Source organism: Protopterus annectens, chromosome 7.part0 (assembly GCF_019279795.1).
Source record: "Protopterus annectens isolate FY-2018-M chromosome 7.part0, PAN1.0, whole genome shotgun sequence".
Lineage (NCBI taxonomy): Eukaryota > Metazoa > Chordata > Ceratodontiformes > Protopteridae > Protopterus > Protopterus annectens.
In genome coordinates, this window is record NC_056739.1 from 601,457,275 (window position 1) to 601,475,817 (window position 18,543).

Sequence of the window (18,543 nt, forward strand, 5' to 3'; positions counted from 1 at the left end):
GCACATCCACTCTTGCATGAATTGTGCCATCCCAAATAGAACCAAGATACTCTTCTCCAAAAAAAGGAAGCCAATCTGGTGGGCCCCTGCTATAAACAAACTATACAACAGAAGGAAGAAACTGTTGCAGAAAAGAGGAAAAAAACAGGATGCAAAAAGTCCCTTACCAGCCTCAGTAAGAAGCTGAGATCCCTCATAAAATCCTCAAAATCTAGTTACGAAAATAAAATTGCCAAAGATTCCAAAAACAATCACAAGGCATTCTATAATTATGTCAAGAATCTAAATGGCAATGCTCAGATCTGCTCTGAGCTACAACAGAATGGCATTAAATATACTGACCCCAATGATATTGCCAATATCCTGGCAGATCGATTTAGTGCCAACTTCACCCTCCTCTCAACCCCTAAAGGGCCCAGCTCAATACCAAAAGATTGCCAAATTCCGGTAATCACGGTCACACACGTAGAAGCTGCACTCTCCAAAGCTAAGAATACAGCATCCATGGGACCAGATGACATCCCAGGCTGTGTACTACATGAACTACAAAATGAACTGGCACCTCACCTAAGTGTCATGTTTAATCATAGCCTCACCTCAGGCTTCATGCCCACTGAGTGGCACACAGCTACAGTTATCCCACTCCACAAGGGGGGATCCGCCTTGGATCCCGGGAACTACCATCCCATCAGTCTGACAAGCCTGATCTGCAAGGGCATGGAACGCATTATCATGGAACTTATAAACAAAGACATTGGCGACTTTCAAACACTGGACCCCACCCAGTTTGGGTTTGTGAAGGGCCGATCTTGTCTCCTGAATCTGATTGACTTCTTCTAATCAGTCTCCAGAGCTGTAGACGAGGGTAAGTCAGTCCACACAGCCTATCTGGACCTCGCCAAGGCCTTCAACACCATCCCTCACTCTGGAATCATAGATAAACTTACTAAGCTCGGCATAAATCCTTACGTCACTCGATGGGTTGCCAACTGGTTACTGACAGAACCCAGACTGTTAAAGTAGCCGACTCCAAATCCAGCTCCAGACAAGTTACAAGTGTAGTACCTCAGGGTTCTTGTTTGGCATCTACTTCTCTGAAGTACAGGCCAACACTAAGGGACTCTGGCTCAGAGCCATACGCTCCAGGGATCTAACCTTGCCATCACAATGAACAAAACATGCTGGAGGGATAGGTTCCTGACCCAGCGACTCCCCATACTCTGGAATAGACTGCTCATACATGTCAAGCAGAGTGCCTCATTGGCCCTCTTCAAAAGGAACCTTGATGATTGGATGGGAGATAGGAAATTCACCTGTTAAATAAATTGTTAAAATCAGACTGTAAAAATCATTAGGCATTTTTAAAATGACAGTCAATAACAGACAGTAATGCAGGAAACTCAAGTATCTACTATACGTATACTCTAATGTACATTAGGAGGCAAAAAACCATACACAAACTTGTACAGAATTTTGTCTAACTTTATTTAGGCAGTGTTTGCCATTTTATATCATTTACAATCAGCTTTTGCCCACCTCACTGACGTGGTCAGTGACAGGGTCTTTACATCATAGTAACTTATGAAAAGTGCTGCTGAGATAGTGCTTTTCAAAAATCTTTTTCCCATGAGAATATTACAGCCTTGCAAAGCACCTGGTCAATCACAATGTCCTTCCGAGGATGTAGCCAATTCAAGGCTCTTAGATTAGCTCAATACAATGGATGAATGTCTCTTTAATACATTTCTTTGTCTCTCTGTTCACCAGCTGGACATTATCTCTGATAGTGCGACAAGGCCATTCTTCTGGTGGAAGCAGGAAAAGATACACATGCACACAGATTCATTATTTTCTAACTTTGCAAAATAATCTTTCACTGACAGACATGAGCCAGCCGAGCTGCCAAGGCCAAGTTTCTAATCACACTGCAGCTTATGCTTCAAGCAATAATATGCAAGTTCATTTCTACTATTATTCTAGTAAAACAGAATTAAATGCATTACATATTATACTATTTTTCAACCTTTGCTCTTCATATAGATTTGAGCACATTTATTCCTGTCTAAAGCACACATTTCCCTATATATCTGACCACACAACTTATATATGTCTGAATGTTTGAATACATATTTTCCTAACAGCTTATATGTGAATACATATTTTTCTAACACACCCCAGGGATCATGTCAGTCACCCTGCTAGACAGGGGTCCAGAGAAGTAAATATGGTGGGAAGAAATATCCAGGGAATTGTTATGGCTAGACTTGCATGGGCCCTAGGGCCGATAGCCTAGTACCAATCTATGAACCTATGAACCTATGAATATAAATTTGGGGTTACACATTTCTCTAAATGTATGTTTTAAGCACTCGGGGTGCTCCCTTGACTCAGCTGGTACAACCATGTAACGGTTTTCCCCCTCTCCTTCAAAGACAGCAGATGCATATACAAATTTCTATGGCTTCTGACCCTGCTAAATTAAGCAGAATAAATGCCTCTGTAGGTCATCTTTATCAGAAAATGCAGCCTGTATGAAAATATTGTACTCTTGCTCAAAAACTGTCCAGGTCTCTGCAACATTATTATCAAACACAAGTGGAGCTGGTTTTCGAAATTCGTCTGCCATGCCAACAAATTATGCCCAAACACATTGTAAAATATACAGAAATACTCCTCGCTATATTCAAACGCTCCAAATGCTCCAAATAAATATGCCAATTGTAATAGTAAAAAATACAGGAACTGGAGCGAAGCAGAATTAAAAATACAGAAATACTCCTCGCTATATTCTGGAGTAAACGCTCCAAACGCTCCAAATATTAAAAATACAGAAATACTCCTCGTGATCTGAAGAAGATCATTTGTATTGAGTGAAAGTGCTTATCAATTGACCTGCTGCAGTTTTGTTCTATTAAAGCATTTTTCAAATTCCTTGTTGGTGATTTACCTGGACTTTTTTGTGGCTCTGCTTCGCTCCAGTTCCTGTGTACATTGTAAAATATGGCTCTTGTAATTATACATGAACAAGCACACAGCCAGCACTTGTAATACCATTCAAATGTGCAATAAACTCTTCAAAATGCTGTACTTTGTGAAATATTTTTTATATGGCTGTATTTTGTGAAATAAATGTACTGTAATACTGCATAAACATACAAACACTTCATATACTTCAGACAACTTGAGTAGATTTGTTTATGCGAAAAAGTAGTGGTTAGTGAAAAAATGTGGTTGTTTCTCTTATTTTATGCATTTTATGCTATTCAGACTTTATTTCACACATTTTTCATAGTTATTTTGAATATTTCTGTTAATGCATCATAATTGTGGATATTTCTGTTACTTAGAAATTTATTTAGAGTGTTCTGAATGCCACATTTCATATTTTGCTAATAAGAAATGGCGTGAGCAAGTTTTAATACCTGAAATGCGTTTCTGACCTGTTTTGCGAGTTGTACATACAATAGGGATGATTCACTGCTGTATATTCCTCCGATGTTAACTGAGTGATTCTCGATTTTGAACTGAAGAATCTGGATCCATTTCTGGCCCCATATCCTTTTAACACATGCCCCTTCTGACATCATGTCGCCTGTCCCTCTCTAGTATAGATGACAAGCAGGCAAGGTAGTTCGTTTAGATGCTTTATTACATAGAAACGCATCAGGATGGAGAGCAGCATTGCAAAATATAAACAAATGATTGACAGACTATACAGACATACATGCTTACATCTCAACAGCTTACTACAAAATGGCAGTCAGACTCACATGTGCTCAGTATTTATACACTTGTGCAAGTTCCTAGGAAGCTTCTTAAAGCTGTACACACACACAGTGATCTACAGTTCCTTTTTTCATGTTCAGTTCCTCCCAAATTGTCTGCCATACAATAAAAAGTCTGTATTGATCATTATTAAAAGTCATTATAGCAGTCCTTTGTAAATTAATTCCTCATGTCCAACTGTCAGCTACCTCATTCCCTGTTAGTAGTGCCCTTTTGTCCCCCTTTACACCTTTCTGTAACATTTTCTGTTAGTTGTTTACTATTGTTATCCACTGTGTTGTGTTTTTCTAACCAATCTGCAGTAATCAGAGTGCCTCTCTGTCTTACACAATAGTACTTCTTTGCATTTTCTCTTCTTTTTTTTTTGGTTTTAAAACACTAGATAAATCTATTATAAAACAAACAAATAACTATTTACATAGGTCCACAGCTGATCAATAGATCAAACAACAACAATTAACATTTTTCAAGCAAGTCTTTAGGTTTAAGCCAAGATTATATGAATGTGTAACATTAGAAGTTCTCATTTTTATAGTATGTAATTCACTACTGCAAAGAATTTTTGCCAAACTAATAAATTCAACACTAGAGGGGGTAACTTTACTTTTCCACTGTTTAGTTTTCTGTCACCTTTCTAATTCATACTATCTAGAATATTGCAAATTGAGTTAATCTAAAATGATTTCCGTAACTTGTGTCCACAACCCCAGAACACCTTAACAACAATTAAAATACTTGATGTCTGATATAAAACAAAATACACACTGACTTGTAATCAAACTATGACTCATTGCTGTCACCCCTCCACATTATATTTACCAAAAGGAAACAGCATCCTATCCACTAGGATGGAAAAACAAACACAAGCAATTTACAAATCTTATTTATACATAACAATACAACAGCTGGTCTTGCTTTCTTTTCTTTTTCTCCTGACTCTACTCATCTCCTACCACATCCCACTCAGTAAATCATACATACCATTATCACCTTTATACTCCCACACAAGCATTCAATCTAAAAGCCGCTAAGAGTTCAATAAACCCACAGATATTCTAATCTACCACTATTGATCTGTTAGCTCTAAAAGATCTGCAAACAGAATAGTTCTAAATGTAAACAAGCCATATATATCCAAACTTTATTGCAAAAATGTAAACTTCAACTGAAATCTAATCACAGACTACTTTTAAAATGTGGGTGACATTCACCCTAATCCAGGATTGCCATCCATAATACTACAGTACCTTTCTGGAGCAACCCTTCAGAATTAAAAATGTCATATGAATGCCCATAGACCTACATAGCTGGATATCTTTATATACTCCTGACATAATTACAATAACAGAGATATTGCTGAAATCACACAGAAAGATGAAGAAATACTTTTAACCTTGCCATGCACTATATACAAATAGCAGACATCAATAGTGTTGAAGTCCTAAATTAACTCAAAATTCAATATGTATAACAACATTCTATATCTCTCTTAGGTCAGACAAATCTGCTTCAGAAGAGATATTATTATGCATAACTACAAACATATTATTGAAAAATTAATTCTAGGTGATCTTAATATTGATTGGCCCAAGTGTACTCACAAAGCTATTCACTAACTGTCAACCTGTTTGGATTAATACTTATGTCCAATAGGACAAATAAAGCAAGTGGAAGAGAGCAACAAAGTTTCCCATGCAGGAATAGTGCCTGATACCATCAGTTATCATAACTTAAGTTTGCCTTATGAAATGTCCCAAATAAAATTGTCAGAATTGTCAAATTAGGTAATGAAACATTATTTTAACTTGGAACCATTAAATCCCTGTCTTTAGATGACATAGAAACATAGTTCAACAAAATATGTCTCTTCATGTTACACTTTCTTGGGTCTCAGTGCAGGAAAAGAGTCAAACCAACTCCTGCACCATGGCTTGTACCAGATATAGAAATGCTAATACAATACATAACAGAGATACAGCATGGAAAAACTGGCATAAAGACAGAAAACATCAGCAATAATACCGACACATAACTAAGAATACATTCCTAAAGGCTAAACAAAACTAGTATAGTAGTCTATTGGAAAGCCACTGTAAAACTCCAAAGTAGTTTTGGTCAACAGTATATCAACATACAACCTGGATAAAAATCACAACCCTGCCCTTTCACAGATAAAACAAACTATAAACTGCAACGCAGCATGCAGATTTAATGTGTGCTGTGCAAATGTTACAACCTCCCTTAATAAGTCCAATGCATACAATGTATCAGTAGGTGAGATGGAAGCGAGTACCTTCTTGCATATCACAACACCTACCACCATGATAAATTCTGAGGAGTACGTTTATTGGAGGACATTTATAACAATAAATTTTACTTGACTGAGAAGTGAGGAGGTGTGATATCCTGCAGGCTGCCTTGAGTTGCTGTTAAGGCTTTACAAGTTATAGTTTCAATGTGGTTGTGGAAGGACAGAGAATTACCCATCATGACACCAGGAGTTAACTATTATTCTAGCAGGGTCATTGATACATGGCCCTAGGACTAAAGTTAATCTGTTGGGTATGCCAAAAAACATAATGGTGGATTAAGCAGTGCTTAGTAAGTACTAATTTGTTAGAATTAATCCAGTTCCAAGCTAAGCTGAAATCACATTGAAGGGTAGTAGTTAAATTGTGAATGGACTTCTGGTTAACTTGTTAGGGCAATCTCAGCTGTGTACATGATGACATTTAACTTGAGTAAATCTCGGGGAAGGCTGTTGATGTATAAGGAGAAGATTAATGGCTCTAGGACAGAATCTTCTGGAACCCCACAAGTAAGTATGCCAGTTTCAGGTGAAGAGGGTGGACCTGCAATTGCAAAAGATCTGTAGCATGAGTAACTAGAGATCTGTGATGTTACATCAGTGGGGAAGTTTGTCTGATAGTTTGTTAATTAATAAAACTGGGATTCACTGTAAACGAGATCTTCTTGAAGTCTAGAAAAATGACTGCTGTCGGCAGGCCTTTTTTCATGTTGGGGTAGATTTGATTTGTAAACATAAAAATGGCAGTCTCTATACTATAATTGTTCACTGCGTGTTTTGCTTGATGACTAAGATCTTTTACTGTCCCGTAGGGGAATAGCTGTTTCTCACTGGACTTCTTTTAATGTGTCGCATCTTTTCCTCAGTTTAGATTTTAAGTGTGCCCCAATATCCCCATCTAAATGCAAAAAAGAATACCAGTTACAGAATGTTTCTTTCATCATTTTTTGCTTTTCATTTTCAGAAGAAAGTGCTGCAAGGGTTATCGATTTGTGCTGGGCCAGTGTATTCCTGAAAGTAAGTTGTTTTGTTTGCTTTCCTTGCTTTATTGTCTTATCAACAGAAGAAATCATAGACAAGATTCATCATGGGAGAGTGCATTCAGGAACTGAACTGTCAACTCTCTGCAGATCATGTAAAATCTACATTCGTTTGTGCAAGCTTAACATTTTCCTGTGTCTTAAAGCATACTAAAGACTCCTCACAGACATTTAACAGTTTAGCATGCTATGATAAGACAAATTAACATAATTAGTTTCATAGGATGCCTAAGTACAAATTATTTATCTCTTTGGAAATGTGGGTGGAAGGGCTAGTATCCGTACCTCTCAACCTCTTAGGACAAGAAATCTGGACAAAGCCCCACAAAATGGGGGGGGGGGGGGTAAAAGGCCAAAAAATATGGACATGTTTTAAATATTGCTCTTAGCGACTTAGAAAGTTGCTAGGGTATCAGGGTATGTTCTAACATACATTTTCTGAATTATTTGAAGTCTGAAACTCAAATGTATGCAATTATTTAATGACTTCAATCTGCATGTCATCCCAGTGATTTGCCAGAAAAACACAAATTTTATGAGGAACAGACCAAAAATCTGGACATTTTGTGAAAATCTGGACAGTTGAGAGGTATGCTAGTATCTAGTAGGGGCCATTGCTTCTTCATAATCCTGAAGGACAGTAGTAATAATATTTGCATCGTGACAGCTGGGATTGCTAATATGAAATCATATACAGTTGTTCCTTTTCTCACAGTTAGTATATGTCCGGTACAGGGTTACTGTTATACAATACTTATATTGTAGATGCTCTGGGAATGTAAGTCCTTTGTTGAATGTGAATATAAATAAGGCAAAGAACCTGACATTCCGCCTCAGCTGAATATTTGGACTCATTTAGAACATTTCATTATGTGTAATGTACTCTATTTGACCTCGATTAGATACATCATGCATATTTCTTCAGAAATATTATTTTTTTAAATAAATTGCATTGGCATATATAATGCTGACTTCTTCAGGTAAGGAAGTCTGCATGCTATGTTGTTGTTTATAGTTTTTTTTTTCATCTGTGAAAGGGCAGGGACGTGACTTTTGTCCCGTGGTATACGTTTATTTACTGTTGACCAAAACTGCTCTGGAGTTTAACAGTTTTTTTTACAGACTACTATACTAGTTTTGTATAAGATTGAAGTAAAACTCCTGAATCATGTCTGGATGTGCAGAGGTGTTGAATAGGGTAAGGTCAAAGGAGGTAGCTACCCTGGGTGCAAAGTGTTAGGGTTTGTGTTTGGCAGATATCAGTCAGTCACAAATGCATTACTGCCATTTAAGTACATTGCTGGGATTTCTGATTGCCAATTTTACATTTTTGGTCAGAAGTGAAGCACTTTCACTCTCCATGAGTGGCATAAACTGTAGCAGCTGCTTGTTAGAAATGTAGCAAGCAGTTTGCTACAGTTTTTTTAAGTTAAAAGAACAGAACAGCTTTTCTGCCTTTTTTCTGTTGCTCCTCAAGTAAGAGCTGAGGTGTATAGAATGGACCAGAACAGATTGGGGAATGACATTTTTTTTCCTTTTCAACTCTGGAGCATAAATGTAGATTGGGAAGAACAGACTAGACTTGATTCCATGAGTCAGATTGGAAAATGGGCCTTTTTGTGTGTGTGTGTGTGCGGATCAGTGGATGGCTTCAGATGCTAGAATACTAACTGCACCACTGATGGGACTGAGGAAGTGGCCTAACCTCCTGCAAAAGAGCAGCATAATACTGTTAACCTGTAAGAATTGGGGGAAAAAGTAATATTTTTGCATGCAATAGTAAAACAAGCATGGAATGTATTGGGAAGCAAAATGGATTTTGATAATTTTAAGGAAGTTTTACAGGGAGATGAACTTATTGTAGTACAATGGTATGCTTTGATTAGTCTAAAACTGGGAAAAAGATAAATTTATTGAGGACATCTGTGAGATGCAATCTTAAAAGTGCTTAGAGGTGCTTAGCAAAAGCTTGTTAAGGATGCCTAATAGCTGTTAAGACTGGGTCTTGCACTAGAGACTAAAAGAATACAGTTCTGGGCATTAAAGAACAGCAGGAAAAGGTAAAACAGCTTTTAAAAGCTGTCATAACTTCACCCTGCCACACCTACAATTAGAAAGTGTGGCAGAACAAATTGTCTAACAGCTTTTTAAATGGCTAGTTCTACAGAGGGGCACTTTGTTTCTTCCTGCAGTCTCTTTGAAAAGTGCTGTTACACACTCTTTTATTTTTTTCTATATGTTTGTAATATGATTGTTGCATAGCAAAGAATGGAAAGGTGGCTATTTTTAAAAAGTTATATGGTTGTGACAGCTATTTGGATTAGTAAATAATTCTTTATGGAATACAGTTAGAAGGACTGTTAGGGAAAAGGGGTTATTATCAAAAGCTTGAAATGCAGTTGATTGAATGTCAGTTGATGGAAAGTACAGGTGCAAAGATATACAATACTGAACAAGAACACTATGAACTCATAATAAAAAATGTACAGCATGATTAGTTATTTTGAGTTCAGCATTGTGAACTGAGATCACGGTACAATGAGGATCAGGGAATTTACCCTTCTCACTGTGGTGGGATCTCAGAGTTGGTATATATAATTTGCATGGGGTGTGGGGGATGCTGGGGGACTTACCCCCTACAAAACAGTAAAAAACATGTGCTGTTGAGGTGAAATTGACATGGCATGTTGAGCTTAGTATCCTGGGTATCTGATGTCACCTTCTGCTATGTCGAATAACGTCGACTGCGGATATCGGGGAAAGGATATTCAACATGTTGATGTAAAAACCTTTTCATTTTTGAAAATATAGTTTGTGTTGAACAAACAATTAAGTGCATTTCAAGCTTTTAATAGTAAACCAAGGATTGGTGTGATGAGACACCCAGTCTGTACAGGAACAGACAAAGCCTAAGCTTAGACAGTTGAATAACATTCCATGAAGTTTCAATGCAGAAAGAAAGCTTTAGATGAGATGGGGGAGGCAAGAGAGGAGAGTACAACTAATGGAAATTGTTTTAATACATTTATAATGGTTTTATGGAAAAAAAAGGTCTTAGATCCTGTAGAAAGGTAAAAAGTTAGAAAAAGAGGAAAGATGTTGATGTATACTATTTTGCCAGGAAACAAAGTTAAGGGGATATGACACAGAAGAAAAAAAAAATTCAAGAATTTCAGGTTGTGTGATCTGCCCATAATATAGGCAAGGAGAAAGAGGAGGAGCAATTCTATTCAAGAAAATCTTAGGAACCTTAAAAAAAGTAATTTGGAAAGGTGGATGATGATTTAGCTAAGAAGAATAAAAGGGTAAGAAATGGGGAATAACTAATTTGCATGTTCTTAAAAAGATGAACATTGGCTCTATATGATTTGGTCACATCTGCGACATCCCAACCCCATGTAAAAATGTAGAAAAAGGAGACTGATATAAATGATAATGATTGTTTAAAGCTGAGAAACATAGTTATATGGATGGTACAAAAAACACGCAAATGGTATAGAAGATTTTAATTTAACTTTAGAGCCCGAAATAGAATATTTGGGGTAAAGAGATGCTTCTTCTTCTTTTGGCTTTTTCCGGTTAGGGGTCACCACAGTGGATCACCTGTCCGCTCATGATTGGCAGTGGAGTTTTACAGTGTTGAGGTGCCAGCCCGATGCCCAGCCTTCGACAGAAGGCACACACATTCACACACTCACACCTAGGGCCAATTTAGAGTGTCCAATCCACCTACAGCATGTCTTTGGGATGTGGGAGGAAACCGGAGCACCCGGAGGAAACCCACGCGACCACAGGGAGGACATGCAGACTCCGCACAGAAGGCACCACAGCTGAGGATCGAACTGGAGAACTTCTTACTGTGTGGCGGCAATGCTAACTGCTGCACCACCATGGAAAAGAGACTGTAATAAAAAAAATGATAACTTCATAAAGGAAGAAATTAGGGGAAGTGACCTAACAAATCGACTGCAAGACACAAATCTACTTGACAGTGTGGACATTATAGTTATTGTTTACCTAGCTGGCATGGGATCCTGGTAGGGAAAACCAGATTAGGGACCTCTGCCTTGCCAAATTGATCATGGCAGCCTGCAATATGCATGAAGTCTGGATGTGCTGGTAGGCATTGTGAGCCTCTTTGGTAACAAGGATCCCATTCAGCTGCTAGAGGAGGGTCAGATTACCAGTAGGCCAAAAAGGAGATATACAATAACAGTGGATATGCAAGTGAAAAAATTATAAATGCAGAGAAACAAATCAAAATGATAATGGAGAAAAATAATGTGAACACTAAGTGACATGAAAATCCCAAGTCTGAATTAAGAATGTTTAGATGGAAAAAACAGCATTTAGAACAAGAATAATGGCTGAAAAGGGATATACAAGGAAAACAATGTTATTAAATCATGCTATACAATTCTTCTTTTTAAGAGGAAGAAAAAGTATTGGATAAAAATAATTCAGAAATAAGCATTAAAATGTAAATGAGAACAAATGATATTAAAGTGTGGCGGTAGAAACTGTAAGTAAAGGATACTTCTTGTGGTTACAATAGTTAAAATATTTAGCTAAGAAATTAAAAAACAACAGAAAAAAGAACATATACTGCATGAATTGATGGATAAAATGGAACTATATTGACTATGAGTAAGTTGTAGTACCAGGTGGGAGGTTGGCATAATGGTTAAGGTGTTTACCTTACAAACACAAGGTGCAGGGTTTGATTCTCACATGGGGTAATTGGCTAGGCTTAAAATGACCTACAAGGGCAATTAGCCTAGTACTAATCTATGAACCTATGAACATTATAGCATCATCACTGTTACAGGAGGTCCCAAATCCTTTCAGCAAATGCCAGATTAAAGAAATATTGTGAAGACCTATAGTCTAGCAAGTTATATAATAAAATAAATGACTGGGAAGGGAAGAATGATAACTCAGTGTTATCACAGCAAGATACTAAGAAAATACAGGCAAATATAAAGTTAGCACAAGTCCAAAAGCAATTAAGAACTAAAGGCAGGAAAGGCAACACAGCTCAATATCTATCCAATAGAATTATGTAAGTGGAAGGGAAATTGCACAAAGAATTAGTAATTATATTCAGTGAAGTTAAATGCAGAAAATGTTTACAAGTATGAAAACAGACAAAGTAATAGTATCATCAAAAGGCAAACAAGAACCAGGGAATTATAGATCTATGTTTTTATTAAATCTGGGCATAACTGCAATGATGAAAGCATTAGCAGCTAGACTAGATACTGTTTTATCCAAATCAATACAACATGAATGTTAGGGATTCCTAAAGAGAAGCAAAGAATTTGCAGACATTATACAGCTTTCCTAAAATGGAAAGGAGAAATCTGGTAAATCGCTTTATCCTCGAAAAAATATTGAAGTGAGAACACCCCCTGGCAAAAAGGTTATCTCATCTTGGGTTCAGAAAGAAAAATCTATGAAAAAAATCTGAAGTGCACCCAAATCTAGTCATTAATATCTGTTATAACAAAGATAAAGGACATTTTCACAAATCAGCAAAACTGGCAATGACTGAATATAAAATTACTCTGGCAAGGGATATCGGGTACAACAACAAAGCCTTATTTTAAGCACCTTCATTTCTGTGGTATGGCTAAGACTCGGGACATTTTGAAGGTGGAAGAGTGCTTTATTTTTGAACCAACTATCCTGGTAAAGTTGTTTGAGGATAACTTTTGATAACATAAACACCGAAGGCCATATAGCTTCGTTAGTATTTGTCTTAGCCATCTGCCCTGTAATTTCAACAGAGGCCATAGGAAGGGCACTAACAGCAATGCAGCAGGTCCTGATGGACTTAATGATTACTTTTTGAAAGGAAGAGTTGAAAATCTGAAACCTTACTTTACTGATCTGCTTCAGAAAGCTTTAGTTGAAGGTTTTTGTGCCTAAGATTTGGAAGGAAGCTATAATTGTTCATATTCAGAAATGTCGACCCAGTTTAAGTTTTGACATCTTTTTTCATTTCACCATTGATATTTATTTTCCAGCAAGGTTTTCTTTGCAGGTGTTCTTGCCAAATGAATACAATTAATTTATATAAGAATGTCATTAGCTACCTGAAAAATGGTTTTGTAGTGGATGCAGTTTATTTAAATTTTGCTAAGGCTTTTGAGTCAGTTCCTCACAATGTATTATTAGATATCATAGTTATGCTGAATAGTGACCAATATGTGATAAGGTTGGTGGCAAACTGGCTGCTAAATAAGAAATGTAAGTTTAGAATTACAGATGACTGTTGCAAATTTGACATGTTGAGTGGGTGGGGAATCCTCAGGGCTCTATCTTTGGTTCCTTGCTGTTTGGTCTCTTAATGTTAGAGTGCCCACCCTTGAAGAACATATGGTTTAACATATTTGCTGATGACAGCAAAATTGGATGTGGCCAGTGCTAATGAACATTTTCTACTAAAAGCTTACCCAGACAGCCTATCCAACTGGACTTTTCTTAAGGGAATGACATTTAACAACAAAAATAGCACTTTGGGCTTAGTAATCATATTTACCTATGTGGCCTAGACAGTCGTATTACATTTTATTACCCAGATTAGGAACCTTGGTATATTAGTAGAGTCAGCTTTAAAGTTCGATAAAGATATCAAATTAATAGTTAGGTGTTACAGACTGATAAGGAATAGTATTCATTGTATTAATTGTAGAGGGAAAAAAGAAATTTAGTCCCATTGTTAGTAATAAACATTCAACCTGTTATTGAGTACTGTCATTTTTGCATGCATAAGATCTGCCATTTGAGATGCTTGAATGTATCCAGAGGACAGATACAAGGTAGATTTCTGGGTTTGAGCTGAGGTCATGCAAGAGATGACTTTAACAATTGTCTACATGTTCTACAGGCTACAGATTACTAACAGGAGATTAAATTACAGTTTACAAATGCATTAAGGATGAGGATATGACTGCTACTCTGGGAATTTATTTTATTAATCATAATGTTCCTACTAGAGCTAGCAATCTAATTGAGCTTCCATTGACCAACATCTAAATAAAATGATCATTCTTCATCACAGAGCTGGGTGGTTGAAGAATTCACTGCCAAAATATATGTAACATACATCAATAGTTTAGAAGTCTTTAAGAAACCACTGGATTCTTGGTTAAGAATAACATCTATACTCCAAGATTAATTAGGTAGAGCCTTAAATGGCCTGCATATGCCCTGATTTTGGATAACATATCCGTAATATCAGTGATCATTGAAATGAATGGTGACAAAACAAATACATGTTTTTTTCATATTAAAAAAGCTTTTTTTTAAAAATTGATTTTTTTTCAGAAACAAAAAAACATATGCTTTTACAAAGTATGTGAGAAACAAGGATAACCATAGAAAACTGTGATCAGCCATAAACTAAATACAGGATATGTGCAAAATAGAACAGAATGATAAAAATTTGTAAACTGAGGAGTGAGAACATTTGATAACTCAGACATGCGATGCAAGAACTGAGGGATAAAATCGAACTGTATTACCAGCCCAACAAACATTTCCGTTTTTAACAGATATTACAGACTGGACTTACATCTTTAAAAGAGTGCAGCATACTATTTATGTCATGTCTTAAGAAATTTTCAAAAGTATTCCACTTTACAAATTCTCTATTTTTCCATTGTTTCACACATATGAGTTTAATTACACCAGCCAGTACCCAATATACGTCAAACAATTAAAAGAATATCTGGCTTTGTTATTTATTTATTTATTGACATTTGATGCAGAAAAGATGTAAGCACTAAAGCTAGGACATTGTCTTTCTTAACCAGTTCGGGTAACTTAAACTCTACAGCTCAGAAAATCAGGTGATATGACCACTATTGGCATGTTAATTCTGATTGGGTGTGCTGGTTGTCAGTGGTTCAAAGAGGATGAGAATATTGTGTGGGATGCTTTAATGCAAGTGTAGGGGAGAAAACACAGCTTAAAGCTCCAGTTCAAATGGGACACAAATCCATCAGCCAATCATTTCACTAAAGCACTTTCTAATATGCAACATGCAGGCAAGTAAATAAAAACAAGAAAGAATTGTTATACATACAACTGTGGAACAGGTAAGCCCACATACCCTCCATATCCTTGCACCTAGCATGGGACAATCATTTGGAGCACATGGCTGAGTACAGAGGTACATTTAGATTTAGGTCATGGATCCTAAGGGCATCCTGGAGCCTCTGCCATTTATGTCCATTCCTCTCTGCTGCGCCATCAGTCTCAACATGGGATGTCTGGGCATAGTCACGGCTGTATTCCTCTACTCACTGGTGCAGCCACACATAGCCACACACAGCACTTAGTTTTCAAATTTATGTCTAGAAACACTAAGGCTTGTTGCTTCCACTTATGTATTACTTCTTCCAGTAGATAGATAACATGTAAAGATAAAACAAAATAAAATAAGATTAGAGAATTAACATTAAGGTCACAAGTTTCTTTAAAGGGAACATCTCCATTTCTAGGCCATTTAATAAAATAGTTATGGACCCATAATGTCCATAAGTGGGTACACCAGGCAAATTGGTCTTCTATAAGTTTGGGAGCAGTGTTGGGACTTCTCATTTTTGGTTTTTACTTCTCAGATTTCCAAGAAGAGAGCCAAGACCTCTGGCTAACAACTGGGGGGTTGGATACCAGATGGTGATTTAACAACATTCCAGAATTAATTCTCCCTACTAAACTCTTGGTACACTAAAAATGGTCTCAAACTAAGTGCTAAAATGTCTAGTATCATCATCAGTTGTGGTAGGTAGGCAGACTATTCTTACCTCATAGTAAATAAACAGTGTAAGACTGTAAAATGAAAATATAGTCAGGAACATAGGCAACTGGATTGAAAGCTCCCTCAGTTTTGACCATCATGGGACAATAGTTGTCAGGAGCTTATTTTACTTATCACAGATAATTGCCAAAGGGATATCATTAAGGTCTGAAGAGGTAATCAATTCCTTGTACACAGCATTGATCAGACCAGTTATCAGTAATGCCTCCTTTGGGATGACTATTAGAAAGATCCCAAAGGTTTCTAACTAAAAAGGTCACAGATTATTAAAGATTCAATTGTTCTGGCCAAGCCATTAATTTGCAAGTCCAATACATCCATCAGTACTAAAGCCAAAAGATTAAAAGATTAATAAAACATGATAAAACATGATAAAAGGATAAGTTTATATCCCAGCACCTGGCATACCACTGGAACAAACTTCCCCTGCATGTTGAACAGTGCAACTTAACTTCTTCCTTTAATCATAAACTAGACAACTGGATTGGTATCCACAAATTTACTCTGGGATTGACTAGTATGCCCCTCATGGAGAAAGGAGGTGCTGCCTGAGGGAAGTTATTCATAATGCAAGAATGTTTATATATATATATATATATATATATATATATATATATATATATATATATATATATATATACACACACACACACACACACACACACACACACACACACACACACACACACACAAAGATGTTGACATAAATTATGCACCTGGTGACAGAAGTCAGTGGCTTATAGCACCATAAATGTTTCTGAAGAAAAATGTCTGCTGTTGGGGAGGTCTTCCCCACAACAGGTATCTTGATGGAACAATCCATTCTGCTTTGCCAGAATGTTTGTTCAAGTCTAATGTTTATAGCAGTGACACTCTAAAGGATGTTCAAAACTAGGTGCAAAAGGACTTGGCCTTTAACAAAATATTTTTGCTCACACTCCTTTAAATAAATTAGTGAAGAACAAACCTTACCCTTGTTTTTTTTTCAAAATAGCTTTATATTTCTGAGATATTAATTTTCTTCCCCATTTGCATATCCCTCAGCTGGCTATCAGCTGCTCACTAAGCAGCAATTTTCCTTAAGTACTGTTATCCACTAGGGGAACTTGTGCAGGCACTGAATTCTGTAGCTGATGTAGCTAGTTAGGTAAGGGTTCTAATCTCACTGCAGTCAACTGGTGTGTTTTTGTGTGTGTGTGTGTGTGTGTGTGTGTGTGTGTGTGTGTGTGTGTGTGTGTGTGTGTGTGTGTGTGTGTGTAGTGTGTAAGTGTGCATCCTACTGTCAGTAATCCAGTTCCATGGAGTACAGATATCTGAAGCGACTTGTATCTGACCTACAGGGCAGTCTCTGACCCTGCCCTAATGGAAATAGTGCACATCCACAAGTCTGATGGCACAAGAGTCTCTGACTCTAGGGGTCTTAGCCTAGCGTGTGACATAAACAGAACATGCTGGAGAGACAAAGATTGCCGCTCCTCTGAAATAAACTTCCAGTTCATGTAAAGCCTGCTGCATCATTTCTTTTTCTTTTGGTATGTCCCAACTGGGTGGGGCTAGCAACATTGCATGCATCATTACACATAGTGTCATTTAGCTGCAGCACCTCTCAGATATCACAAGTTTTTTAAGGAACTTGCCCATCACCAGGGATGTGAACTCATCACAGAGTGAAACCCCTCCCTCCTGGCATGTTGAGCAAGCAAAATTGCTCTTTGCCCACCCTTCTTCCCCAGCTCCTCCAGCAACTGAGCCACTAGTCAGTCTGGGGTCATCAGGGTCATAGCTAGGGCTCCATCCTTCTATGCTGTAAAACCAGTCTATTTCTGAGAAATTCATATATGTTTGCTTGATACTTTACCTACATTTTACTATGCATGATCTGAAGGTCATTTTAAAGTACTGATTGCAAGGCACTGTACTTTAGCAGGGCTGATGAGACCAATATGAACTATTAAACTGAAAATAGCAAGACACAGTTGCTTGATTTGATGTTCATTGAATACTAAAAAATGCTAAAAACTCTTGGCTTGACATTGGCAATGAAGCTTAGTTTGAAGATTGCAATAAAGAAACAATACTGCTGTATAAACATTTTCCCTTGTAAAAGGTGGTTGCAGTTTTTCTTATACAGTCATAAAAGGTCTACATGAAAACAGCTGCTGGGATGGTCTGTTTAATGAGCTTAGTACTAAGAAAATGTTTGCATTTGTACTTTAAAATATTAAACCCTGTAGATTTAATGATTTATTTGAGTAAAACATTTTAAAGCAAAGATGTGTAAAGATGGTTATTTACTGCTTTTTGGTGACCTCCAGTGTTAACAGTGAATACTGCACATTTGCTTAGGGTGATGGTGTGTATATGAGAATGATAGTGTTTAGTAATTAAATTTAATATTATTGTAATGCATTTATTAGTAAAATGGCTATGCAATGTTTTACATTTTAGAAAGATGTTTTTAAAAAAATGAATATGAGTTTTTGAAAAAACGGCAGCTGATGAGGTTTACATGCTAACTGAGATGCCACTAAAGTGTGTAAAACTGCAAGATGAATCTTGTGATATAATCCCCTTCAGTC

At 37.0% G+C, this 18,543-nt stretch overlaps 1 protein-coding gene across 3 annotated transcripts in view; it reads left to right on the forward strand.

The window, feature by feature from the left end:
* LOC122806621 (collagen and calcium-binding EGF domain-containing protein 1-like) overlaps positions 1-18,543 on the forward strand; it is an 876,736-nt gene that overhangs the window by 332,835 nt on the left and 525,358 nt on the right. For all 3 annotated transcript variants that reach the window (XM_044077195.1, XM_044077194.1, XM_044077196.1), the window contains exon 3: positions 7,059-7,111. In XM_044077195.1, coding sequence (XP_043933130.1) covers positions 7,059-7,111 — 53 coding nt within the window. The remainder of the gene's footprint in view (positions 1-7,058; positions 7,112-18,543) is intronic.